General features: G+C 37.5%; 1 protein-coding gene across 1 annotated transcript; it reads left to right on the forward strand.

Moving 5' to 3' along the window:
* Positions 1-1,047: 1,047 nt before the first annotated feature.
* Positions 1,048-27,964, forward strand: tapt1a (transmembrane anterior posterior transformation 1a). The gene is made up of 14 exons (XM_082506146.1): positions 1,048-1,265; positions 2,836-2,966; positions 4,648-4,766; positions 12,363-12,525; positions 13,902-14,037; positions 14,716-14,813; positions 15,078-15,147; positions 16,068-16,148; positions 17,479-17,588; positions 17,721-17,780; positions 17,906-17,974; positions 18,183-18,259; positions 19,764-19,933; positions 25,167-27,964. The coding sequence occupies exons 1-14, from the start codon at positions 1,076-1,078 to the stop codon at positions 25,493-25,495; spliced, it is 1,803 nt and encodes a 600-aa protein (XP_082362272.1). The 5' UTR covers positions 1,048-1,075; the 3' UTR covers positions 25,496-27,964.
* Positions 27,965-27,995: the final 31 nt, after the last annotated feature.

Genomic DNA, 27,995 nt, shown 5'->3' on the forward strand with positions numbered 1-27,995 from the left:
AAGGACATGGACATTCTTTACTTACTCGATGAGCAGTTAAATGTCAGGTATATATTCAAGAGGCGCATGAACGTAGGCGTTATGTATAGCAGCATTTTAAACACTGGAGATTTAGTCTATTTATTCTGGGATATCCTTTTAGGTTTTATTAAAATATTAAAATGTAGATGACCGCACCTGGGTAACGTCAACAAAATATACCTGAATATACTCAGAACGACCTCTAACATGAACTATAACCTCTATATATGCCGTTCGTACCAAACTTGTATATATAAATCAGTGGGAAGACGCCTCAGTACTGTTGTTGGGTAGACTTTAAATTCAAGAAGATTTCATGGAACTTTGGGGACACCAAGTGGAGGATATTGGGTACTGCAAAATACTCAATTAACTTTTCTTTGTTATCGATCTCTATACGACATTACTGTAGAAAGTACATAGTATAATATAATATAACACAATATATTTCCTCTTTCGTAACCAATGATTATATTCACTGGAAAGTCTTTAACAATATTTCATTTTGTTAATTTCCTAACAGCATATGCGTTTATTTAAGAAAAAGTTGTGATGCCGGGAAAAATATATTTTTAAAAATACCACTATGTGTACATACATTTACGTTCTTTATATAAAGAGTTAATTTATTATTATTATTATTATTATTATTATTATTATTATTATGCTCGTTTTTTCTTCTTATCTTGTTGTTGAAATCAAATAAAAAGCCCCATTAGTGTGACTAGTTGGTCCACAGAAACATACTGGGAAACCATTTTCCAGCCAGGTAATCATTTATTTAAGGCGTTTCCAAAAACTTTATTTTTAAAATCTTGTATTATTATTTTAAAGAACAAATAAGGAAACAAATGGCAGATTTGTGTACATTTTAGATTAAATTAAACGGAGAATCACTGGAAAAGTAAAATGTATAAATATTAATGCCAATAAAAAACATTTCAAAAATATGTTTTTTAAAAAATGTTGAAACTACCTTTATCATCGTGACGTCGCACGTTGTCAGCCACACCGCGATGACGTTGCGCAGGGCGACAAGGCGGGCAAAGTAAAGATGGCGGACCAGTTGGGGACCGAGCTGTCAGAGGAGAAAGAAGCCGAAATTGAGCTGAAGAAAAGGCAAAAAAGAACATGGGAGGGCTTGCACAAGTCGGGTAAAATCGGCATAACCCCGGGACTGCCAGAAACCCTGGGATTTTACGACATAAGCGCTGTCAGGAGGGAGCAACGGGAGCTGTCAGCAGGTAACTGTCGGGTCGCACTGCTAATAACCGTTAGACGTCTTAAATGTTTCCAACTTATTTTGGGGGGGCTGTGGGCATTAACTCTGATAATGTTGCGGCATCGTGAATACGACGTTTTAAACAAAAGAGTAGTGTTTAATGTGAGTGAAGCTTCGTCTGTAACGACTGTAGTTTGTTAAAGCTGTGTCGAAGCTTGTTTACAGTCAGTGCTAGCGTTTGCTTCACATCAACTGAAAGAGGAGAAAACAACATCTCTCGTATTATCTTGGCAGTGCAACTATCTATTTAGTGAGTTTGCATGGCTCCATAACCTTCTTCTGTATCTGCTCTAAGTTTCTCTATACGTTATTTCACACCACCTATTGCATGACCTGTCACAGATCAGGTTCTGTAACCTGTAACCTACTACCTTTGGCTTACAACAATTATTGAAACAAGATTATGTCTGACAATGGCTCCCTGTAAGGCTGTGGCCGGTTTAGTTCAGATCACATGTCTCCTTTGCTGTTTAATTAATGCTGAAATTAAAGTTAACCAGAGTTGATGACAACAGATGTTATATATAGATATCTTTGCCCCAATTGGGAAGCTTTAAACTTTAGTACGTAGAGGGGATTTTAAGAGCTGTAGTAGGAAACACCTGACCCCATACATAATAGGACAATATTCAGTTGCTTTGGCAGCAGCAGTATTTTCAAAGCAGGAACTCCAGCAGCACTTGAGGGAAGATGAACAACTTTAATAATAGACCAATGCGTTTCGGCTTGTGGCCTTCATCAGGGTCCTGATGAAGGCCACAAGCCGAAACGCGTTGCGTCTCTTTTAACTACAAGTGTGTGTCTAATTAGGCAAACACAGTTGAACACATACACCGTGGCTTAGATAAAGTGGACACTGATACATTTTCAATGTGACTGTTAACATTATTTATTAACAAAAACTGTAGCTGAAAAGAAACCCAAATGTATAAATCATTACTGTTTGCAATTTATGAAGCGTGACATGCCAGACATGTTCTCACAGATAGTGGCAATTAGAGTATAAATCTGACTGAAACTATTTTTAACAATTCTTTTGTCCAATATTTTGTTCTATACAAAAAACCCTCCAGATTTTTATTGTGATAGCCTGACAGAAATCATGGTGGACATTTTTCACCATTTTTCAATTGTTCTTATAACAATTGGAAACCTAAATTGTAATTGAACTGCTATTTCATCTAATTGCTCAGTTACAAAAGATTGTAAGTAAACTATAGAATATTTTCTTTGGTAATGATGGAAGAATTACTGTAGTTGGAGCACAAGACTCATTATGTCATAGGCAGGTGGTTGTTATTCTTTAGAGAGAGGCCACAGACACTGTATATCAGCTGTCTAAGCCTTGAGTCAAACACTGAAACAACACTTAAAAAGGCCATTAAACCTTCACTTTTTAGTTTTCATCATACAGAGATGCTTCCTCCTCTTTCACTTTACAGAGTCACTGTTGGAGTTCTCATTGTGTTGACAGCTGTATTTGTTGTGGACAATGGTTTTGTCATAACACTGTTGCTCTCACGTTGTTCCAGATCCATCGTTGACGCGCTTCATTTGCACCGAGCTCACCAGAGGTTACTTCCTGGAGCACAATGAGGCAAAGTACACTGAACGAAGGGAGAGAGTTTACACATGCATGCGTATTCCCAAGGAACTCGAGAAGGTAGTGTATATTAACAGCCCTGAACTTATCTGCCCTGATTTCTCTGCAGCTTTCTCCATCTGTCTGTTGTCATTTCCATCAGTACACAGAAAGCATACGATTATTTTACAGTCAGCCCGTAAGCTTGCTTTATTTGGAGACACTTCTTCTTCTGGCTCCTGACTTTGCTACAATTCTGAATCCTCAGTCAGTTTTGCATTGCTCCTGAACTTGCTCTTAGGTTGCCACATTATCGATATGTACATCTCACCTGAGTCCTTCACAGTGAGCTCATTTAGCTTTGATGGTTTTTACATTGTTTTATTTTATTTCTTTTTGAGACCTTATAACTTTGTATGTACAAGAGTTAGCCACATAACCCTTACAAGGCTAAAAAAGACATTGAAGCCATGTTAACCCTTTTATGAAGTTACAAGGAATAAAATGAATGAATTAATCATATAAAAGTTATTGTGGAAAAGCCAAGGTGATAAGGCACATGATCAATAGTGGGTCCTACCTAGAACTCTCCACCATTTGGGTTTAGAGCTGAAAAATCCTCTTGCATGAGAGGTAAAACGCCTTCATGAAACTTAAAGGAAATCCACTCACTTTTTTTCCCAAGGTCTTCTTCCCTGTTCCATTCTGAGACACGGTCCTTAGACTACCCTCACTGAAATCTACACAGATATCAAGAGAAATCATTATAACATACTTTCAATGTTGGGAAATATATTAATAATTAATATAGATATTAGGTAGACACCGAAATATCAGAAAATTATGTTGTTTGTTTACAATATGCCTTACTGACCCTAGTAATTTTTTGGTTTTTGTTGTTCCTCTCAGTAGTCACCAGATGGCAGTGTTGAACTTAAAGACTGATTTCTTCTGACACACAGGCTGGACATTATATTGACTTTCTAGGAATCATACATTTTTAACGGCATCTCTAATAAATGTGTATTTCTTCAATATATATGTCATCTAACCTGGTCACAACTAAAGTTAAAATTAATGTGATGCCTATACAGTTACACACAGTCTATTGAGTTCCTCCTCATCTGTAAAGGTCTTTATTATTTGTTTTTATTTCAGAGTTGATGCTTTGTCAGCTGCTTTGTGTCCTTATAATCCCAGACTAACATATCTGTTACTGGCTTGGTTTTCCTGTTGAAGGGAGAGGAATGTGTGTAGCCACAATCTGCCGGTGAAACAAGCTTACTACCTTCAGGGTACCTCAGGAGGCCCCAGGTCAGACAGGATCCACCAATGACAAACAGACCCTCCCACCAGATTCTACCAGTAGTTGTTGCCTTGCTGTTTTCCCTGTTAGAAGTAGGAATAAGATGTCAGATGCATTTCAATGCATTTCTTGTAAAACATTCCTTTGAATATGATGAGGTAATGGCTGTTCATATATTGGAAACTGTAAAGGTATGTGCCTGTTGCATAATAAAAAGGTTAAGTGTACTTTTTTGTCACATATGGTGTTTCTCCTATGTACAATTTCTTCCACTTGTTAAAAGAAAAAAAAATAGATAAAATCGTACCTTTTTTATGTTCATCATGTTATTGTAATTGATTGATGTCCTTTGTGTACATACTCTCATTCATCTTTTTTTCCTTATGATGATTGATCACTATGTACCCTACAGACTCATAGTTTGATTTGTGGTGGTGTTGTGTGTGACTTTTCCAGCTGATGATCTTCGGCTTCTTCCTGTGTGTGGATGCCTTTCTGTACGTCTTCACCCTACTGCCCCTCAGGGTGCTGCTGGCCCTTCTCCGGCTCTTCACTCTGCCTTGCTGTGGCTTCAGGTAAAATACATTGCTTATATCTGCTTACTAAAGGAATAAGATGAGATGTGACAAGAAGTACTTTATTTTTGGGAAACTACTGTCTTACAGCAACCAGATCATTTAAAATGAGCTATAAGCTATACAGTACAAAAAAAGCTTAATAAGATAAAATGACACAAAAGATGGAGCACAATATAAGATATAACCACCCCACATTAATTATTTCCATTTCTGGGTATATTTGTAAACTTCAAACTATAAGTTTTGTTTTGGCTTCTTAGCGTTAACACTAGGCATATCTGGTAGGGGTGCAACAATATTCGTATCGATATTGAACCGTTCGATACAGTGCTTTTGGTTCGGTACGCATATGTATGAACAATACAAAATTTGTAATTTATTTTATCAACTTTCCTTCTGACGATGCTGTCTGTGTTGAGCGCTCAGTGAATCTGCGTTCGACTACTCCGCCTAGGCTGCACTGTCGAGCGCAGATCCACTGAGCGCTCAACACAGACAGCATCGTCAGAAGGAAGAGCGCAGGGCAAGCTAGCGAGACAGAAGTTAAGCTCTCCTTGCAACATGGCAAATTGAACCTCCCCCATCCTCATTCAGATCTGGCGTTTGGAACTATTTTGGTTTTCATGTGACATATGACCCTGAAGGTAAGCGCGTCATGGACTAAAGTAAAACAGTATGTTGGATGTGCCACGCAATGCTCAATTACATGGGTGGGAACTAGTGTGTTAGCGCAGTTAGCTCAGTAACGTGTTGGCCGTCTAGCCCCATGCACGGGGTGATCAGGGGTAGCTCGTTAACGGAGATTTGCTGTGTTGTGGCGTTAAGGTCATTTCAACGAAATTAACCTGAAAGCACTAGTGGGAACACAACGAATATGACTGCACATTTACGCTGACATCATCCTAGTGCAAAGACAAGTGGAAGCAGACAAAAACAACAAGCACGCATGCTACAAACTTTACCCGAGTCATTTAGACAGCCGTTAGCACATGATTCTCCTTATGGGGATTTGATATGTTTAATATGCTGCTGAGAATATAGCCCAGAAGAAGCGGATAGTATAGCTTTTATTTTGGAAAGAGACATTTCTCTGTAATAAACTCTCTTTTCCAAATATGAGTGATTCCTCAATCAGATACAGGGCTCGCAATATCGCTAGTCCGACGTCCTGGGGCTAGCGATTTTTCCAGTCGGGCTACCAAAATCTATCTCTGCCCTGCCCGTCGGGCTATTGTAGGAAGGAAAAATATATGTCAATGCTTTTGCATTCTTTCGGAAATGTAGCTGGGTAATTATGTCATTGGCATCGGTGAGCCACTGTCAATATGTGACATATTGAAATCGCGTTTGAATTTTTGCTTTCACTTTGCAATCACGCGAACTGTGTATAGAGAGCGACAGCACTGATTGGTGAGTGATGATAATTTGTGCACCAATTCCTCTGACATCTTCTTATCAATCGTTAGCTTACTATGCAAACATGACAAGTGAAATCTCCCGCAGCTTAAACATGTGAGAGGTTGATCGCACAGAGAATCGCTGAGCTTATGTGAGTGCGTGTGTAAAAGCAGCAGGATATATATTTCAGTTCTGCTGAGCCAAATAAGACAGGTCAGGGTGAAGAAGTGACAGCCAAAGAAAAGCTTACCACAAAATGGAAAAGTTATGACAAATCAGACTATGAGGCAAAAAGAAAGTGCAGCTTTATGGTTTCATGGACAAAATAATTTCTGTGGTTGCGATATGATGAGCTATATAACCAGGGCTGCACATAAGTGGTCCGCAGATGTGCATTCACTGTCAAAATAAAAAACATGCACAAGGGTTAGGGTTAAATTTAAAAACTGTACTTTTGAGTTAAAATATATATTTATAATTTTAATAAATGACAAATTAAAAAGGCATGAAAATTTTTTTGTATCGAAAAAATATCGAACCGTGACACCCAAGTATCGAACCGAACCGTGAATTTTGTGTATCGTTGCACCCCTAATATCTGGCTGTCTTTGTTGTATTTTGTAGCTTTTCAGAGTGTGGTGAAATAAGTATATATGATATGACTCGGATATAGTAATCTGTCCAAATTTTGCTTTTGCTTAAAAAAATAAAAATAAAACCGGGATTACTTTTATTAACTACAAAGTTTGGCAAACTAATTCAGATGATTAATTTACCCCCTTCCCTAGGTTGTTTAGAGAGTGAGCCACAGTTTTAGGCTCTTTCTTTTGTCATTTGGTAATATTGCTGACTCACTGTTAATAAGATAAGTAGCATTCTGGAAATAACATTGTAAATATTTTCTATGTATACACTGTAGGAAAGAAAATAAGCACTTGTGTTTTTGAGGGTTAGATACATATACAAACATATATTGATCTGATAATGGAAGTTTTGGTCAGATGGTTTTGTTCTGTTAAATGTAAGTTCATACTTTGTCCTGGTGTTTGCTTCTAATGATTCTCGATCTTGAACAGATCCTTTTTTGATGAGTTGTCTTTGAGCTTTACCTTGATATTATTATGAATCTAATCACGTAGTCTTTTATAATACTGACCTGAACTTCAAGTACAGGTTTTGACAGTGTGTTTGTGTTTCCTTTCTTTTAGCATGAACATATTACAGACTGTATATTAAAGATGGAGTTGGTGCCCGAGTGTGAAAAGTGAAGCAGAAGGCCTTAAACCTGCTTTCTTTCCCGACCTTTCTAAATGAAAGAAGTTGAGTTTTAGAAAAGTGTATGAGAAAACATCCCTTGAGCTAATTTTTTTTGTGATCTCAGACAAGGAAAGGTCGCTGCTGTTTTCAAATACCTCTAAGTACAACATGATGTTAAATGTGTTTAAAAAAAAAATAGAAGAAGAAGAAGGATAAAGCACAGTGTGCTTTAAGATGGGCTACCTTGTGATGAGTTTATACTCTATAAGTGGGAAATGCCATATGATTTCTCTGTCAGATCAAAATGCCCGGAATGTCACTAATCTCTATCAGTCCTCCATATACAGTCTGTAGGTCATATGTACTCAGTTACTTTATTAACAGAAACACCTAACACCTGATTTTACCAGTCTACCCACCAATTTTCAGTATTTTTAGAAACTTTCAGAAATTTGTGTCTAAAAATAGGTCTTCCAGACATCTTGTGGTGTCTGTTCTGCAATTTAACTCCCAACATTTTTTCTTTTTTATTTACAGATTTAGTAGTTAGCAATTAGTTTATTTGATAATGGTTTCACCACAACAAAATAGAAATTATTGGTTTGTGCCAGTGCTCTGTGTAGCTTTAAGCCAGCTGTCACATTGTTGTGATGTAGTACTTGATAGTATATTGTCTCCCCTTGCCTTCCTCCCCATGCAGGGCACGCACATGCCCCTACTGCAGAAGAAGCAGGTACGCTCCCACAAGGGCATTAAGGATTCATAAACATTATCACTGTCCCCGACATCCATTCATGGGTTTTTCATGTCTGTCATGTTTGTTAATATATAGCTTGCCACCGCAAATCATGTCCCAGTCTCCAAGGCAAAGCTTCCATGTTGGTCTCTTATGTTTTTCTTTCTTCCCCCCCCCCCCCCAAACACTGATCCAAAGAATAAGTGTGCATGGTAGTCTTATCCAGCCCTGTCTCATAACAAAATGTGAAATAGTCACAAAAAAACCTATCTGTTTGTGTTCATGGATATGACTTGTCACATTTTTCTTCTTTTTATTTCGTGACAGTTGGCACAACTTGGGCAAAACGAATGTGTTTTAGTAAGAATGATATTTTGTGTCTGTTGCACTGTTGTCCAAACTCTTCCATCATAGATATGACACCACAGGGCTTTAAAAGAAGTGTTCTTTTCTAAATATGAGCAGTTTTGGGCGTTTTTTTTGTTTGTTTTGTAATGCTGAAACATAACCAAGGCATTTTACCAAAGATACATGAAGTAAAAAGCATAACCAAAAATATGTCCTGTGTGTGGGTGTTAAAATTATTCACTCCACCACCAAATCCACCACCATTCAAAGGTGAACTTTTTACATTTGAACTTTTTAACCTTTTAAAAACGGTCAATATAAAGTTTGTGTACATATGAGACCATTGAAAAAGTCATGTTTAGGGACACAAAACGAAAGAATATTAAAATTCATGTCCAGAAACATGAATGAGTAGATTACAGGTTGTGACTTTTTCACAAACTGTTGTGAGACTGTGTTCTTGTCACAGTATTGCGTGACCGTGACTACACTAGCTCAAACTGGAAGGCTGCCTGTTTGGAGCAGTTTGGGGCTTATTTTCTTTGCTTTCAGTTGTTATTTTTGGTAGGAAAAAACTCAGCTTTTTTAGCAAGGTTCTATCATAGCGCTCTTCATGTCTGGTCTGTGCTTTTGAATGACTGTTTTAGGCTGATGTCTTGTATTGGCACAAAGTGATGGCTATTTTAAATGCAGCGCATAGCTAACTATAAAACATAATAATCATGTGTGTTGTGGAGATAATGCTTTTAGAATAAAGACTATGACAACTACTTTGCGCAGTGTGCTTTACCAGCTGTCTGAAGCAGCTTTGTATCTAGAAAGTATGTTTAGAATAAGAGGAGTATGTGTGGTAAGGGGGTTTGTTTTCTGCTAGCACTTTAATCATATTTTAGAGAGCAGGGTACAACTGTTTTGGATTGGAATAAAGTCTTCAACAATTTATTAAATGCAAAAGTAATGTGCCAAATAAGACAGGATAAATAGTCTTTTAAATTGACTTTTTAAGTGTGAGATCGTGTTGCTTTTATTTTATATAGTTATAAATGAATGCCTGAGGTATTTTGTAGACAAAACAACATTTGGAGTCATTTCCTTTAATAACTCACTTTGTCTTTTGCAGACAAAGCCAATTATCCAGTTAAGTGGAAAAATGATAAAATTATCATAAACTTTATGTGTGTTTACTCTTCTTACACTCACCTTACACACTTACTATATCTCTAAGCAACTGCGTCTATAACTGAGCTTTATCTTTTTGGCAGCACATTTTTATCCTGGTGCACAACAGTAAAACTATTCATAATGAAGAATTCAGGATCTCTGATGCTTTTGTTTCTACTCAAACATCTTTTAATGAATGACTTTAGTGTGACCACTGGATGGCGGTATTGCATCAGAGAAGGGGGGGAAGAACTCATCAGTGCCATAAGTTTATCTCTGGTTTTGCACAGTTGTTTCCGCAACAAACAACTGTGTTTGAATATCTATTTTTTTTGTGTAAACATCCAAGTTCTTCACTGTTGGGACAACCATTGTAGTTTTTGCTTAACAGAAAAAACACAGCTCTTTATCTTATTTTCTTAGCTTTGTGCTCAGCTGTGCAGTGATTTTAAAAAAGAGAGGGAGTCATGACAAAACTGGTTCACATCACATCTTCACAAGCTCAGCTCTTTTTTTTTTTTTTTTTTTCTTTTTTTTTAAACACTCATTTTGTAGTCAGCTCCCAGAATAATTCATATTTTACAACTTTCAATTAGGGGTGGGCGATATAAACGATATACGATATACGATATAAATTTGGCCAACGATAGAGCGATATAGTCAAAATCTCTATCGCGATAGCGCATGTTGATGATGTCATTAAGCTGCGCCTGTTTTAGTCGAAAGCATCGCACCGGCTACAACCATTATCATCTGCAAATTATGCCGGGTGACAGTCATAGCAAAGACATGAAGCACTTTTGAAATAAGGGAAAAGCCAAAAACTGCGCTTCCTCCACTTCCGTAACATTGATTCATTAATGTTGAATTCTCTCGCAGTTGCTCTATTCCCATGTTGCTGCAGTATATTAATAACTAACCTCGTATTGTGGATGAATAATCTCAGTTGTTCTCCTGACTGAAGTTTGGCCCGTGTATAGCATCCTGCTATGCGATTGCATTTGTCCCTAAAAACATTTTTTAACAGATTTCTGCACGCCCAAATCGGTTCGAGGTCAGTAAGCACAACCAGAATTCATACATAAGGCACACTCTCGATTTTTGAGAAAATTAAAGGATTTTAAGTGTGCCTTTATAGTGTGGAAAATACGTTATACAGAAGAAAAGAATATATCGTGATATATATCGTTACCGCACGTGCTTCAAATTATATCGCGATATGAATTTTAGTCCATATCGCCCAGCCCTACTTTCAATGTCTCCAGCACTGCTATTTCAAAACATGTTCTGTTCACGTGTGATTTTTATTTATTTATTTTTAATTAATCAGCTTCAGCTAAACTAACTGAAGGTAATGATGGGTGTTAGAGTTAACTGTTGTACTGCCATGTCTTGTGAATTTCTTAGTGTAGGTTATACTAGTTTAGTTGAAGACCATTAAATAGTATTTGTACTGTAAGTTGTATTCAAATAACAACAAAATAACTTCATTACAAGAAAGTCTCGTAATTAAGATCAGTTAAACTATTGTGCTTCATCGTATTTTAAAAGTCAGCACATCAGTGTCCATCTATGGAAACTGCTTCCCTTTGTGAAAAAAATCTAATGAATGCAATGTATTTTTACTGCAGTAGTCAGGGGGAGTTTTGCGCATACAGACCAGTCACAGTTTACATGGAAAATATGCAGGATGTGTTAGAATGAAGCTCTCAGCCGCTCTTCCCAGCCACATATTAAATACTAAATGGTCCTCTGGATTTGTCTGCCCTCCTCTTAACACGCTGCCACTGCCAGCCATAGATGTTTAGTATTAAAACAAAATGCAACTCTGACACATGTGGTCATAAAAGACATGAACACACTACTATCACTGCAGTATGTGATGTTGAAGCCTGTTTTGTTTTGTTTTTTTCACCTTTCATTTACTTGTTCACTATTTTAAACATTTCTGTTCAAAGTGCTGCACTAATTTGTCCATAAAGACAGATGTTCAAAGACAAGACTGAACAAAGACAGAACCATATTAAAAAGAGATAAATCTTATGAATAAGATAACTTTAGTATAAAGGAGATACTATCTTTAATATTTCATCATGTACTCTGTGTGTTATCACTCCCGGTTCCCTTTTCCTTTGTAAGGTTTATCTCATTTTGAACAGAAATGAATTCTTGTTCCCTGCCTGTGTTGGTCTTATGTTTCCTCATGTGAGATTAAAAAAAAAAAAGAAAGAAAACAGAGCTCGTTCTGGTAGTGAATTAAATCAGCTGTCTGTGTACTTGGTCTTCACTCAGCTGCTTTGACCACACTGTTTGCTAGAAAAGCTCTTACTGATGGCAAGATTAGAAAAGGGTGTTTTTATGTGTTGATGCTTTAAATGCTTGTATGTCTTCATGTTCACACTTTTCCCCTGGTAAAAATGTGTTTGTATTTGTAAGCATTTGTACCTTTTGGCATGGTGTTATAAGGTGTAATAACACGTTTAACCTTTTTCGTGTGTGCATGTTGATATATGTCTTAGCATGGCACAGTGCATTTACATACACAGGAATGGTCAAAGCAGTGCACTCTTGTCTTTCAGTATTAATGCCAATACTGTGTGTGTGTGTGTGTGTGTGTGTGTGTGTGTGTGTGTGTGTGTGTGTGTGTGTGTGTGTGTGTGTGTGTGTGTGTGTGTGTGTGGGGTCGTGGTCAGTGGGTCGCGGCTTCTGCAGCCAGCGCAGGTGTGTGACATGCTGAGAGGCCTGATCCTGGTGCTCTGCTTCTCCATGATGCATTATGTGGATTACTCCATGATGTACCACCTGATCAGAGGACAGTCCGTCATCAAACTCTACATCATCTACAACATGCTCGAGGTAACCCACACTTCACACATTGATGTCTAAAAACTGATGTCAGTTTATACTTTGATCACATGCTTATATGCAAGGATGCAGATGTTGCTCCTGCAAAGACATTACATCTGAGACAAACTAGAATTTTAACATTAGTTTTTACAGTTTAGTGTGAATACATGTTTCAATTATTAAAACATGTACTTATTAAATACAAACTGTATAGACATATTTTGTCTTTGTTTACATCTTACTTCTACTTTCCTTGTTTTGCCTCCTTACAACAAATTTTACTTGTAATTTTATTTTCCATCTGTTTTATATGAATAGTCAGTTTGTTTATGCAGCCCGTGTGTTAATACACTGCCAGTTTAGGGAAGTACCCAAGGATTACTACACTAAAGAGTGATGGTCGTGTTACGTGATGGATTTTATTACCGTAATTGTCGGGCTATAAGCCGCTACTTTTTGCACCAGCTTTGAACCCTGCGGCTTTTAGTCAGGTGCGGCTTTTCTATAGATTGTCCATGATTTTTGTCATATCGTAAGACGATTTGTTTTGTTTGTTCCGCTGTTGTACGGCACTACGTTGCCTGGCGGAAGGGCATGTGATCAGACACACAGTATCGGGGATCAAGAGTGGTATGTTGGTCACATGTCCATCCGCCAGGCAACATAGTGCTGTACAAGTAGCGCGAAAAACAAACTTCAAAGTAGCGCTACGCGTTCAGCGGGAGGCGTGGATGACGAGCGCCGATAAACTTGCGAAAAGCAAGTTATGCTCAACTCCACCGGTGGATTCTGACAGCGTGGAAAAGTGTGAAAACATCCACGATCACCAACGGATTTCAAAGGGCTGGACTGCTGCATGGAGAGGAGGACACCGCCACGGCCCTTCTGAGGGTGTTCGACTCCGACACTGACAACGAGGATTTCTTTGGTTGGTTTTGTAAGTGACAACGAAGGAAAGAAGCTGAGAGTGGATGACGAAGCCACCCTGAGCCTGTTCGTTTCCGACACCGGAGAAGAGGACTTTGGTGGTTTTAGTGCGCAGGAAGATGGTGGTGAATGACTGACTTTTCTTCTTGTTAAAGCCGTGTCACTTCATATACCTAAAAAGTTATGCAAATATGTACCCATAACTTGTTTTTCAAAATATTAATAAAAGGGGTGTGTCTCCAAACAGCCATCTCTTTCCTGACAATTCCCTTTGTGCATATTCTCTTACATATGATAAGTCAACATTGAAACACCTGCGGCTTTGTTGCTAAAATCTTACCTGTTCATACAGATAAGATATTGATATATTATATTAGACATTACTAATGTAACTATTGTCATATTAAGTTACGTTATATCAAGTTAACTTGTGATTTCATCCTTCCCTCCACTGTTAGGTTGCAGACCGTCTATTCTCTTCTTTTGGGCAAGACATCCTGGATGCTCTGTACTGGACAGCCACAGAACCCAAAGAACGGAAAAGAGATAATATTGGAGTCATCCCTCACTTTTTCATGGCCGTCTTTTATGTCTGTATCCTTCCTGCTAAAGCTTCATAGCAGCGTTGTGAGAGTTTTGAGGCAAGTTTTAAAGTCATCAGTAAAGTACACCAAATTGGATTTTAAGGGCGGCATCTTCTAGTCTCTTCTTTTTTCTTTTTTTTAGCTTCAGTTTTATTTTTGACAGATGATATACAGTTATAGTCTCACATAATACTTGTAGTTTTTATTTTTCATTGTGAACTCTTCATTTCCAAGTGCCACTAGAGTGAAATTTTGTTTTGAGTTTCTTTTGGCTTGAGTGACAGACTGGTACTGAAAGGCAACAAAGATTAATTTTAGCTGTAGTCTAGAGGAAGACTGAAGCAATATAATTTTAGCTATAGTTTCCTTAAGTTTATAACTGTTACATTTAATACATCTGTTGCTTGATGTAAGTTTTCATATGCTGAGATTTGTATTTATTATTTACTAAACAGCCTTCAGTGAAAGGACTAGACGTAATGCTGTTCAAGAGTATCTCAAAGGAATGACTCCCAGTTATAGTTGCAAGATGCCAAGTTAAGTGTTGAATGTGTTGTTTCAGGTCAGGGTTGATCTAAGCACTAGCTTACATTACTTTTAATTCATTTTTAATGTGACTGAGTTCAGTGATCATATTGTTTGGTTTAGGTTGATTCGGATGTTGTTTTCCTGATTATCATTTCCTCAGTCCTTCATGCTATCCTCATCATGGTCCAAGCCTCTACCCTGAATGTCGCTTTTAATTCTCACAACAAGTCCCTGCTCACCATCATGATGTCCAACAATGTTAGTACACACACACTCACACACACAGAGTGTTGTAGTATAAAACACAATAGTGTACACCTGAAGTGTTTTTTTTGAATTGCAATGAAACACTTATACAAACAGAAAAAAAAGTATTTGCATGATGGTGTATCCAGAAACATTAACGCTGGTATATTAGTGATGAAATGTTGTACCTGCAACATGACCGTCTTCTGTTTTTATTTTTTGTCATAAAAGTGCTGACTACATTTCTGTCTTTTTTTTCTTTTCTCTCAAACATAGTTTGTGGAAATCAAAGGAAGTGTGTTCAAGAAATTTGAGAAGAACAATTTATTCCAAATGTCCAACAGTGGTGAGCTATCCAGCGCTTTATCAAAAATGCAGTACATTATTAGTACTATTTTAGAAAAGTACTGGTCTAAAAATACATAAAACATGTATTTTATTGAATTTCACATCTGCTTTGTCACTGTCAACAATTACACTACAAAAATAATCACCAGTAAGAATGATTTGTTCGTAGTAACAGAAAAAGTTTAGAATCCAGACTAAATTATATACTTCGAAGTTCTCTGAAGCTTCTTTAAAACTGAATTATCCCTTGGAAATACTTGTACCAAAGTCAGAATGGTGGCAATAGATAGAAAAATACTGTAGTTAGATAGATTCATGACATTTCTATTGGATATCTTTAAAAAACTGATGGATGGATTTAAGTTACAGAATTGAATTAATCTTGCTTCATTGGGAAAGTTAATTCATTTTGCATTTTGAAAGAACAGTACAGCCAGTGTATTTGATTAAAAACTTTGGTTCTCTTTTTGTATTCCCAAAGGCACTGTTTTTTGGGTTTTTTTTTTTAAATCTTGATCATTCTTATTGTAATCAGATGACAGGGGAACACAACAACCCTGAATCATCTGCCATTTGCCTCTCTGGTTACTCCATCCCAGTACAATGGCTGGTCATGGAGCTGGGCTCTTGTTACCATAAGATCATTTGTATGGATAATAACCAAACCTTTGTAGCCACATTATTAAAATTATAATACAGCGATGCTTATAGGATGTACTGCTGTCGCAAAATCCACTGTAACATGAAATGCTTTTTGAAAATTCACAGATCTGTCTTGTTGACTCAAGCTGTTTAGATATTGAACTACAGCAGACTGAAGACCATGTGTTCAGCTAAAATGGAGATGCTTATCTATCTAATATTCTTACACAGGTTTCTCCATAGATGGGAGACTATAATAACAATTTTTTCCCACAGATATCAAAGAACGGTTCACCAGCTATGTCCTTCTACTCATCGTTTGTCTCAGAAATATGGAGCAGTTCTCCTGGAACCCCGGTAATCATGTTTCCCTCCTTTAAACTATACTTTTATGCACATTTTTATATTACTAGAAAAGTAAGTTGTTGTTTTGTTTTGTTTTTTTATCATAAATGTCTTTAAAAGTTAAAAAAAAAAAACAACAACAACAGGAAAAAAACAGACTGGGGTCAGTGCTTGCCATGGTAAAAATGTTTACAAAAATCCTGAGCAGCTCCTTTCTTGCTGTTTCAGCTGATACATTGCAACACCTTGGGGAGTTTTCTCCAGTAAACCTCAGTCAATGAGACGGAGCAAAGTGAGGAGTGAGGGCTGGGATATTTCTCTATGACAGCTCTCTGAAAAGTCAGCTCCTCCTGCCAGTCTCAAAGTCAGACACACAGTAGATGACAGATGTGGCTTGTCAGCTGAAATCATAACACTGATTTACTAATACCAGCAGAGCTACTGTTGCTAAAGAGGTATATAAATCACAAAAACTTTCAAACAACATATAATTTGTCAGGTGTGGCTCAGAATGGGCTGAGCTTTTCTCAGTACAACAGCACAATATTTACTGAGCCCTAATGGATAAAGCTTAGCTGTTTTGTACATTAAATGGAAATGCCATTAAGTGAACACCTTTAAAAAATCATTAATGTTTCTCTTAAGAGTGACAAGCTCAGGCTTAATATTGCTTTAAATACTCAGTTTCACACTTGCTTCCCTTGTTTTTCCTGCTTCGTTGTGTTCATATGGGAGTGTCAAACAGAAGCAAGCTGCCTTAAAGGGAGAGTCTGGTCTTAAAAAGGGAGTTGTTAGAAAGTCTTGTTTAGGACAGACTGACTATGAGTATAAGACAAAGAATATTTTGACCTGCTGATCACGCAAAACTGATGTGGTTTAGTGAAACAGTAAAAATATTAAGGTGGCCATCATCTCAATTAATATGAGGATTTGCTGTTTTGGTATTTTTGTATCAATATGAATCAAACGCACTGGAAAATGATCCTTTTATTTTGGTTATGCTTTAGTATTTTCTGTTTAATACCCTATATCATTAACTGAATTAATTAACTTATTTTTGTAATTGCTCCAGTGGCTGCCCAAAGAAAACTTGCAGTGCTGCAAGTCCAGTATATTCAGTGAAGGTTTGCAGTAATGTAAATTTTCTTTGGGCAGCCACTAGAGAAACGGATACAATTAGAAGATGACTTCAATAATTTGGCTAATGGTGTAGCGTATTAACATAGAAAAAAATAAAACACAACCAAAACAAGGAGAAACATACATATACAAATATTGAAGGATTATTTGATCCTTCCAAAAATTTTGGCTAAAATAATTAACTTTTTTTTCCCCCTCTCAGATCACCTGTGGGTGTTGTTCCCTGACGTTTTTATGGTTGTCACCTCTGAAGTTGCAGTTGATGTCATCAAACATGCCTTTATCACAAAATTCAATGACATCACTGCAGATGTAAGAACAGAACCTGGTGTCCTTTCTTTCAGTCATCACCGTGACTTTGCATGAGAACATGTATGATACTATATGGGATACCTTGCCTTTTTCTTTTTCCTATACTGAATTATTTTCTTGTCCATTTTCCAGGTGTACAGTGAATATAGAGCCAGTTTGGCTTTTGATCTCGTCAGCAGTCGGCAGAAGAATGTAAGCAACTGCCTCGTTTTTTCACATTGCCATCATTATACTTACATAAACAGCGTGGAGCCCACGCAGCTAATCAATTCAGTTTTGTCAAGTGCTGTAATTTATGCTCGTCTGTCACTGTGTAGGCTTGTACTGACTACAGTGACTCAGTGGCCCGGAGGATGGGCTTCATCCCCCTGCCATTGGCTGTTCTGGTAAGAGAGAATGCAGTCTGTTGTTGATATTCAGGAACTAAATACCAGAATAGAGTTGGTTGTTGGCACACAAGCAAGTTTCAAAACTCCACGATGTTCTAAAAGTGTTTAATGGTTCTTATTATTGCTAAAATGAAATGTTTCCATTTTGTTTTCAAAATGGATAAATAATTCCATTAATACTGGTGTTTCTGTTTTTTTTTAACAGCTCATCAGAGTGGTGATGAGTTCAGTGAGGTTGCAGGGAGCACTATCATACACCTGTGTACTGCTCTTTTATCTTGGGTGAGTTTTTAGAGTTGTCCTGTATTGATTTTTTTATACATCCTGCAAAATGAGTGAGCTTTTAATCCTTATTATGCCATTTTACCTCACAGAAGATCTTTTTGTTGTTGTTGTTGTTGTTTTAAATACATGCAAGTGTAGTTGAACCCCAGCCATTTGCAGTTCAGTAATCATATATTCACCTATTCACTTTTTTCTGTATTTGTACAGAAAATTTTGTTTTCTTAAAAAAGAACATTCTCCAAACAGTATGCAAATTTCAAATACAAAGCCTTCAGAAAATTAAAATATAGGCAATTATAAGCGTTTTTAGATGGGGTCTAAAGTTTTCGCAGATTTGAGCTATTCGCGGGCTGTTGTGGTCCCTAACCCCCACGAATACCAGGGCTCGGCTGTAATATAATCTGACCATGAAAAGTATCTTTAGGAAAGATTGATGACTGAAACTGGTCTTTGTGATAACCCCTTCTGTTTAGTAAACTAAATGCTTAACCCACTTAACATGACATGTTTTTTTAAGTCAGTAAAGACTAAAATATTGGGATACTTTAATTTACTTGTGCTAGATATGCAGAGAACCTCACACAAACATCGTCACATGGTGAAGGTAAAAACATGGTTGCGTTGTCTCATGGATGCACACTCACCCATGCAGGCACTGTCATAAACACACATTCATATTCAGAGACACACACAGTTACATAAGCATTAACATTGTGCTCTCACATCCACCCTGTGCTGAGTTGCTGATAGCCTTGCTCATTCTCATTTGCCGGATCCCATCGGGGCACGTACCATTGAAGAGTTTCCCTTAGGGTGAAGAATACAATGTTGTCATCTCTAGTGCCATCTCTGGCCTCCCCTATCCTCCGATTTAAAAATAGCCCTAGCTTGAACAGACCGCTGTGCCTTGGCAAAGATTCAGCTGCACTGACACGCTCTGTCACAGCAAGGAGTGGTCCACAGACCCAAATGTGTCTGTCTCTCACTCATCACAGTACCAGACTCTCGGCCTTATAGCAAAGCCCACAAACACAGAAAGACAGTGCACACTAACATCCTGGCGTTGGTGGTGGGATGTGAACACTGGCGATTGAAGCCAGATGGTAAGAGATTCATTATAGCTATGCCCTAGTTCAAGATAGCATTGTGATAAAATTTCAGCACTAAATAAAACAAAGAAAGATTCAAAAAGCTATTATATGAATGGTAATTTGCATTAGAAGGCTGTGTTTTGATCAAAATGTAGACACCTAATGTATTTATTATTTAATTTAGCCCGCAGACTGGAAAAAACTACAAAGCTTTAATATGTTTGAAATTAAAGCTGATTTTAAATTATGGCATCACTTTAAGTTAGAGTAAGTTTTTTTTAATAGACTTTCATCTGTCCAGACTAGCTGGATGGTACATTTAAAGCTCTGTAATACTACCTGAAGAACAGGAAAAAAATGCAGTCTTTTTCTAATCAAATATCCCCTTTCCCTCCCCTTTCCCTTTGTAGACTGGTAACACTGAAAGTGTTGAACAGTATTGTACTCCTGGGGAAATCATGTGTCTATGTCAAGAGAGCCAAAATGGAGGACAAACTGTTTGAGAGGCCCTCGACTGCACCATCCTCCTCTGCCAAGAGCCCTAGCAAAGCTGACCCAGCCAGGTGCCGCACACCTTCAGGTAAAGAAAAAAACCCTCAAAAGATTAAGATGAGAAAAAACCTTGGTTATAATAAAAATCCCAGATATGTTATGGATTAATATTTTGTAAAAGCTATTATTTACACCCACAAGGATCCATAGGTTTGAGTCCCCATGGGATTTATGACTACAACACTAATTATCTCTTGAAGGGATTCAGCATGACTCATGAAACATTTGCATGCCAGAGAAATGTGAAAAGTCAAACAGAAAACAGTTTTTGTGTTAGTGGTTCTTTTTAAAGATGAATTTAATAGATAATTGTAAATTACACATAAAAGCAATTACATTTTATATCTATAAATGTGATGCTTTCTAAACAAGATGACATCAGCTGTGACCTCAAGCGTAGAGCATGTCACCAGTAGCTTAACCAGTCCGTAATAAATTATAATCAAACATTCAGTGCAAAGAAAACCAGAGTTTGACCTTGTCTAATGGTCAGTGCTACCAGTCATTTTACGTAATTATACATTCACCTCAGCTTGATTATACTCACTTTTACTAATTACACTGTATCTATCAGGTCTCCAACAGTCAAGAACATGCAGAACATGAAGCACTGACATAAATTATTAATATTTAAATAGCTACAGTACAAATATATCATAAGTATTTATTTGGAATTACATACACACCACCTTTGAACAAAAAACTTTTGGTTGAAACTTTTGTGGTATTTTGAAGTCTGAATCTTATTTTAGAGATATGAAAAATGCTGGGACCTGAGAGGGTGTTGTTTGGCTGGCAGGAATAGATATCTTGTAAATGAGACGTCCTGGGATTTAATTTTGTTGATGAATGTTTCGTATTGCTCTTTCTCCTACACAGTTGTTCTCTTTCTTCCTTTCTTTCTTTCGTTTTGTTCAGCAATAGAAACCTGTAATGGTTTTCAAAAGAAAACAATGTTTTATTACTCTTTATGTCTCAGACTACCATTCAGAATAGCAATTTACATATTTGTTGAAGTGATGCTAGATATTGCTTTCAGTCTCATGCAATTTCTAAAGTCTTACCAAATGGGCCCCCCACCTAACAGAGTTACGTTGATCTTTTTAGGTATCTAGTTGGCACTTAAATGTAAATGTTGGACATTTAGCTGACATTTAGGTACAGACAAATGTGGCAACAGGTAAAGCCCCGGCTCAGCTTCAGACATTTAGTGGAAACAAGCAGAAAGTGGGGATCCTTGAAACCTTGATTTGATTTGATTTGATTTTTTTGGGTCAGGTAAGTCTTTTCAAGATTACAGGTTAGCACTTGATTAATTCCCTCAGCATTTAAAAAAAAACAAAAAAAACCAAAACACAACTCTGTGATCCCAAAACTATTTTGCGGGGCAAAAAAAAAAAAAATCAAACAGTATACATAATGTTTTATCTACTTCCTTTTCTTTCCTTGATGCTTATTTCCAGAGCTGCAATGAATTGATATTTGTCATTGTGTAACCTGGTACATTATGATGTTAATTACAAAATGAATCTGTTATGCCTGGAGATGTTTTTGTCAAGCAATTAATAACTACTAATGCAACATTTGATTTGCTACAGTATAGAACTTCAACCTTTTGATTAGGTGATGAATTTAATTTGTCTGGGCTCAAAAACATACATTTATCAAATGTGTTTTGTTATTCAACTTATTGAACAAATTCTTCATTTGTCTTCTATATTTGATAGAATGGACAAAGGTGGGCACAGTATTCTCTGGTAAATTATACAGACATATCCAGCACTACACTTAATGTAGTAAAACATACAACGTTGCAGTGTTCTGTCATAGCACTTTGTACTGGATCGTCATCTTATGTCATATTCTAAGAAAAAGACTATTCAACAAAAAAGTACACAGCAAACCCTTTTCTGTATTCTGATATTTACACGTGAATTTCCTCAAAAGAGTTTAGTTCATAGTCTGGCATAGAGTTTCACTGGTCCCGCACCTACGTTTGATGAAACAGATTTGGAGGTGACACTATCTCCCTGTCATCCTCAGCCAGATCCCTGCAGATCTTTTCTCCCGTGTGTGCCTCAGACCCGCCTGCTGTGCCGAAGCAGGAGCTTTAAAATGACAAAGATCCTGATGGTGCATCATGTCATGGAACATCAAAAGCATTCATGTTTCTAATGAATCTGGTTTCTCACAGAGCTCCAGCAACATGGCTTACAGCTTCACGCTCCAGCATGCAGAGTATAATAATAAATGCTTTGAGGTTGTGGGAAGCTAATGCAAGTCTCTTTATGCTTTCTTCATATTTAGCTTTTGGGATTTGAACCGTCGACCTTAAATACCATGCTCACTATTCTGACATTAAACTACTTTGGTGGGCGCCTTAAGCTTTACCTGCTGCTCAACTGGATTCACTGCACTATGTCTTTGTCTTTGCAATGCTCTGCCTTCAAATAATACGAAGATCTGCCATCTGTCTATACTGCATGTTTTTCTCCAAAGGGGAGAAATGTGTAATGAGCGGTTTCACAGTAGCCATTTCAAGCCAGATGGTGGTTAACTTTTATTAAAGCTCACATATCTCCAGAGAAATGGAGAAAGCTGCAATGTGTGACTCAAATAACAGATCTATAGATTTTTTTTTTTTTTCTAGGGTTGAAGGGAATGTAGCCCCCTCGACTATACCTGGAAAAATTAGTTAGGAAGTTAATATAAAAATTAGATAATGGGATATTTAATAACAACAGACATCATCTGTCTGTCTGTACACAATACACAAGAAGCGCTAATTTAGCGCTTGATTTTTTTTGTTACATATCCTTGTAATGTAAAAGCTAGTGAAACCGATATCTGGTTCCTTAGCAGCTAAATGACATTGACAAAACTGACATGAGCATCTGGCCTGGTTGCTTTATAGTGGAAGACAGCTTAAGGCTAGCATGCTATGATTTTGTTCCTGCTCTGTGCCATTGATTATAAGGAGTTGAGGCTATTAGTGTGACTGTTGACCTGTCCAGACTGTAGCCTCCTATCAACCAGTTTCTAGGATAAACCACAGCCCACCTGGGGTGGCTGTAGCTCAGGTGGTAGAGCAGATCAGCTACTGATTGGAAGGTTGGTGGTTCGATCCTTGGCTTCCCCAGTCTGCATGCCAAATATCCTTGGGCAAGATACTAACCCCAAGTTGCTCTCTGATGCGCTCATCGGAGTGTGAATGTGTGTGAATGTTTATTAGTTTGCACTTGAGTTTAGAAGTGCTTGTATGAGTGGGTGTGAATAGGTGAATGAGGCATGTTGTATACAGCGCTTTGAGTACTCTGGGAGAGTAGAAAAGCGCTATATAAGAATCAGTCAATTGAATTGAACCTGTGACCATAATTTGGATAAGTGAAGTGGTTAAGGAGATGAGAGGATGGCTATCAACTGATACTGTATTTTTTTTCTTCTTTGTTTGTTGCAGAGTGATTTTTGCCATCAGGGTAACTGATAGTTTCGATTTTTCCATCTTCGGTGTAGAATCTGAACTGCTTTTACGTATTTCCTCAGCATCATTGGCAAGTTTTGTGTTAATGAAGAACACAAGAATAACTGAGTGTACAACTATAGCCGCAGAGCATTCACTACATCATGTTTTGAGGTAGAAGACTCTGTCTGATCGGTTTATCAATATTTTGCTAATAGGAAAATGCTTCTAAAAGTAAGCCATTTGAACAATCTTTTTTTTTTTTTAATACATTTATAGTTTTTATTGCCTGTCTGATAAAATAGTTTGCTTTGCTTTTCCTAGGTTTCAGTTCAGGATTCTTTGAGTGTCATGTTTCTCTTATAACAGCTGTGATTATGCAAATGATGACTGTTTCATTCATATAGTTTAAATATATAATTTTTTTCCTCAGTTCAAATCAAAAAATATCATTGATGCTGTCAGGTCTCAGTAGAAAATGGCTTCTTTTTTAAAAAAAATTTGAACTGCCACACAATAGATAAGTTGTGAAAATGAGGAGCTTTGATTGGTCAGAGTCCACCTTTTCTGTCATGGGAAGAATTTAAGACTCTCAAATATGTGACATTCACCACCTAATAAAACAGCAGTACTGTGAAGCCTGACCCCATCAGAATAAATGAAATGGTGAAGCTTAGAAAGGGTGTGCACGCCACTGACAGGTATGCCTCATTTTATATTCTTCACTGATTTAATGCTAAATTATTTAGGTGGAACCGAACGTGGAATTTTCCTATATTCTGTTTGCCTAAAACATTTGCTTTCTTTTATTTTTGTTTTGGGGTTTTTTTTTGTTTTTTTGTTTTTTGATTTTTGTTTTTTCATGGCTTTTATCATGGTTGATGTTTTTTTTCTTTGATAGCTTAGACACACACATGTAGTGCGTGTCTAACCTACACAGTCCATTTGCTCAGTGTGTTGTAGTTTTCTCTCTAGTTAAATGTCTATTCATCTCTGTCTACAGAAAGAACCAAAAGTTTGCTGTAGTCAGATAGCCCGGGGCGAGGCAGTCGTCTCTGTGGACAGTCTTCTTGCTCAATTCTCTCTGATATGATGAATTATTCTGTTTAATTGATTTTCCTAAAGTAACTGTGGTCTGCTCTCAAAGTGAAAAGCCTTTGCAGTGTTTCTCTAAACATAATGAAGTGAATTGTGAGGTCCAGCTGTGCTGGTGTATGTTTTACATCAGCATCTTTTTCTGGTTGTTTTCTCTCCTGCTGTGTTGAAACTGGTTTGTCCAGTTATTGTCCGTGCAGATGCAGTCAACCTCCTCCCGCCTATCAGTTCGATTTTAGAATCAGAATTAATAAAGTATTGTGATTCTGAAACTGAACTAGTACACAGCTGGACCGTATAACGGTGGGATTAATCTTAATAACTGGAAAAACCAGTGGAATTATGTCTTTTAAATGTTAAGCTTGTCTACACAGACATTAATCAGTTTTCACTTGCCTCACACTTGTTTGATGAAAGGGACATGCTTGAATAAATCTAGCGGTCTACTCTGTACAGCTTGCATTTTGCCTGCACTGTGGGTGTGAAGATTTGTTTACTTGTGTTTTACTCAACTTCCTACAGTGATTGGACTGCACAGAGCACTGTTCCTAAGCTCACGTGTAGAACTGAGACGAGCGGGATTGAAGCTGCTGGGTTGGCTCTTTGTTAAAGCCAGTCTTAGTGGCAAATTACCTATGCATAAATGAACCCATCTACATGGTATTTGTTTTGTCATTAAATGTGTTTTTAAATTTGTTCCTCACAGGTGAATCTAAGGTGGTGCAGATCCCTGCCACTCCCTGCAGCCCAACATCCTCTTCCATCTCGTCTGTGACCACTCAGCCTATCCCTAGGACTGATTTGTTTCCTCCACCATTTACCTATCCCTCACCTGCTAAACCAGCTAGCCGTCCACCTAGTCCACCACCTGATGCTGATGCTGAACAACTTCCATCCATGCTCTTAAAGGAAGATGACGAGGATGAGGAAGAGGAGGAGGAGGCACAGCTGCCCTCTGAAACAAAGCACAAGACCTCCAAAAAAGACCTCCTTGAGATTGACCGATTCACAATCTGTGGAAACCGCATTGACTGATCAGCCTCCAAGCAGACACTGATGTAGTGACTAACCACTCAGGAAAGACGGAGACCAATGGCCTCCCAGCCTGGCTCTCCTGGCCAACAGCAGCAGAACGCTGAGTACTTATAAAATCAGTGACATTACAGTAAATTATTGTTAAAAAAAAGAAAAAGTCAGACAATCCTGCTGCTGTTGAAAGCTGAAGTCGAGAAGTTTCACAGGGAAAACTTCACCTGGCTGATAAAACAGAAGAGGACAGAAAGTGAGAGTGTTGCAGCCGAGTTGTCAGGATGAACTGGCATATGTCAGAGCGTGTGTGTGTGTGTGTGTTTGTGTGTGCACGCGATTTAGGATCAGGGTTGGGGTGCGAGAGTGTGTGCGAGTGAGCATATGTGTAAGTGTGAAGGCACTCTAGCACTTCCTGTATGAGCAGCAGTGGGACCAGAAGGAGAGAAGTTTCTCAGTTCGCTCAGCAGCCAGAAAAAACTTCCAAACTCTGACATCAAAAGTGACACTTGAATGATGAGAATTTGCTTTTTTCCACCAGAAAACAAGTGTTGGGGTTTATTTTAAGTACTAAGTACTAAACATTCAACATATGAAAATTTGCAAGAAAACAAAAACAGAGGTTATTTAAAACATCTGAGCTAAGAAATGTAGCTCTGTTATTATATGGCAGTTTGCAACCCAAGGCTCGCAAAATTCTCATCTTTTTTTTACATTGTGGTTGTCTAGAAAATATTCAGATGAACTTAAAAAGCAGAGCAGAAAAAACTGGAGTCAAAACTGAATAATGAAGGGTTTTTAATCAGACATTGTTTTGATTTAAGAGACTGAAACTGACATGACTGAAAGGTTAGGAAACATGGCTCTGAACGGTTACACACTGTCAATATTAGAGATCTGTTGATTAAAGTCCGTACCTCAGTGAAGCTGGTTCAAATTTTTCAATCCAGTATGAATTACAGGTGTTGCAAACACAGCTAAAAACAGTGATTATTTTTTAGATTAAAAAACATTCATTTACACAGCCATTAGCTAAAGACATTTGCAGCCATCCTGCGCCTTCGCCAACTCAACAGCCTTTCATTAAACAACCCAGTCAGCGTACAGTATTAGCCAAAGCAGTTAATGACTGCTGACTCTAAATCTGCTGCATCTACCACCCACTTACATAGCCAGTCATAGAGCAGAAGTCCTTTTAAAATTATGGAAATATGTGCATTTGTATGTCATAGCCCATTATAATCTTGATTTTCCAATCACTTAGCTGCGTGTAAACTGTCTTAAACTATCTGTTAAATGGACATAATCAATCGGAAGAGTTCTCTTTTGGTGGGGTGCCTCAAATTGGAGCATAATTTTTTGATGAATGGTATTTAATCTTTAGTTACTTTTGAATGCACTGATGGGCCGTATTGCCTTTAAATACGGTCATGTTTCTCATTCGACTCTAGTGATGCTCTAATGTTTACATCTTAGGATAATAGAAGCAATATTTACACAACAAAATGCCTTTTGCGTGTGTGTTTTAAGACTTTTCTTTTTTGACTGACCTTGCAGCGTTGTTCGCTATGATTTTATTTTATTTTATTTTTTTTTTGTAAATTGTGTGAATCATCTAAAAGTAAAAACACCTTAAAGAGACCAGGAATGTCATCAAGTTTTAATTTGACACCCATTTGTGTAATTTAGTTTAAACATAATACATTTTTTGTAACTTTATTAGAAGTTTATGATTCAAATTCGTGCCAAATCTTTCAATCACTTTTGTTTCATCAGATCTGAATTGTAAAATTACGGCAATATATCACTGAGCACTTTCTTGTTTCCTCCATGTTTACAAAGTTGATCTTAGCATTTTGATTGACAGCAGCTAATCAAAAATGGCAGAGTTAGACAAACCCTTCACTCACACTAATTATTTTATAATCATCAGATTAAAAACTCAGGTCACTTGTGTTCACGTTCCGCTTTTTTGACGCACTCTGCCCATCGCTTCTTTTATTTGGGGATGTAAAAACAAGTACTTTTTTGGTTGTAAAATACTTAACAGTGATATATTTAATGTTATTTTGGCAAAGAAAGCTTGCTTTTTGTTTTTTTAAACAGAAGGTGTATATAGTGTTTACATGTATCAGCATCTGTTTGATTGTATTTTGGAGAAACGTTTCTTTATTGTAATAAGGACGATCTATTTTTGGAGCTGCCTGATGGAGCTGGTTCAGTCTTCACTGTACACAGAGTTGGTGCTGATGTTCCAGGTGTGCAGTGGAGATCTGACCGAACCTCAACTGGGCCCAGCTGAGCACACCTGAGCTTAACGGGGTTAATGGATATAGAAGCACTGTAGAAGTGCTCTTATGCAAGCTGCGATGGTCCAGTACACTGCCTGCTTTGTTTCTTCAGTTTGATTCCATATTTAATTCCTACCTTGATATTGTATGAACTTGCCCATTTGGAGTAATAAAGTTGATTTCTTAAGTGTGCTGTTTTGATGTAGCTACATGCAGAG

Source organism: Aulonocara stuartgranti (genome assembly GCF_965226115.1).
Source record: "Aulonocara stuartgranti genome assembly, chromosome: 2".
NCBI classification, from domain to species: domain Eukaryota; kingdom Metazoa; phylum Chordata; class Actinopteri; order Cichliformes; family Cichlidae; genus Aulonocara; species Aulonocara stuartgranti.

Bases quoted from the DNA above. Each gene is read 5' to 3' on its own strand.
- tapt1a (XM_082506146.1), top strand. From the start codon at position 1,076: ATGGCGGACCAGTTGGGGACCGAGCTGTCAGAGGAGAAAGAAGCCGAA. The intron at 2,967-4,647 runs GTAGTGTATATT...TGACTTTTCCAG, and splicing joins TTCCCAAGGAACTCGAGAAG to CTGATGATCTTCGGCTTCTT. The intron at 19,934-25,166 runs GTAAAGAAAAAA...TGTTCCTCACAG, and splicing joins CAGGTGCCGCACACCTTCAG to GTGAATCTAAGGTGGTGCAG.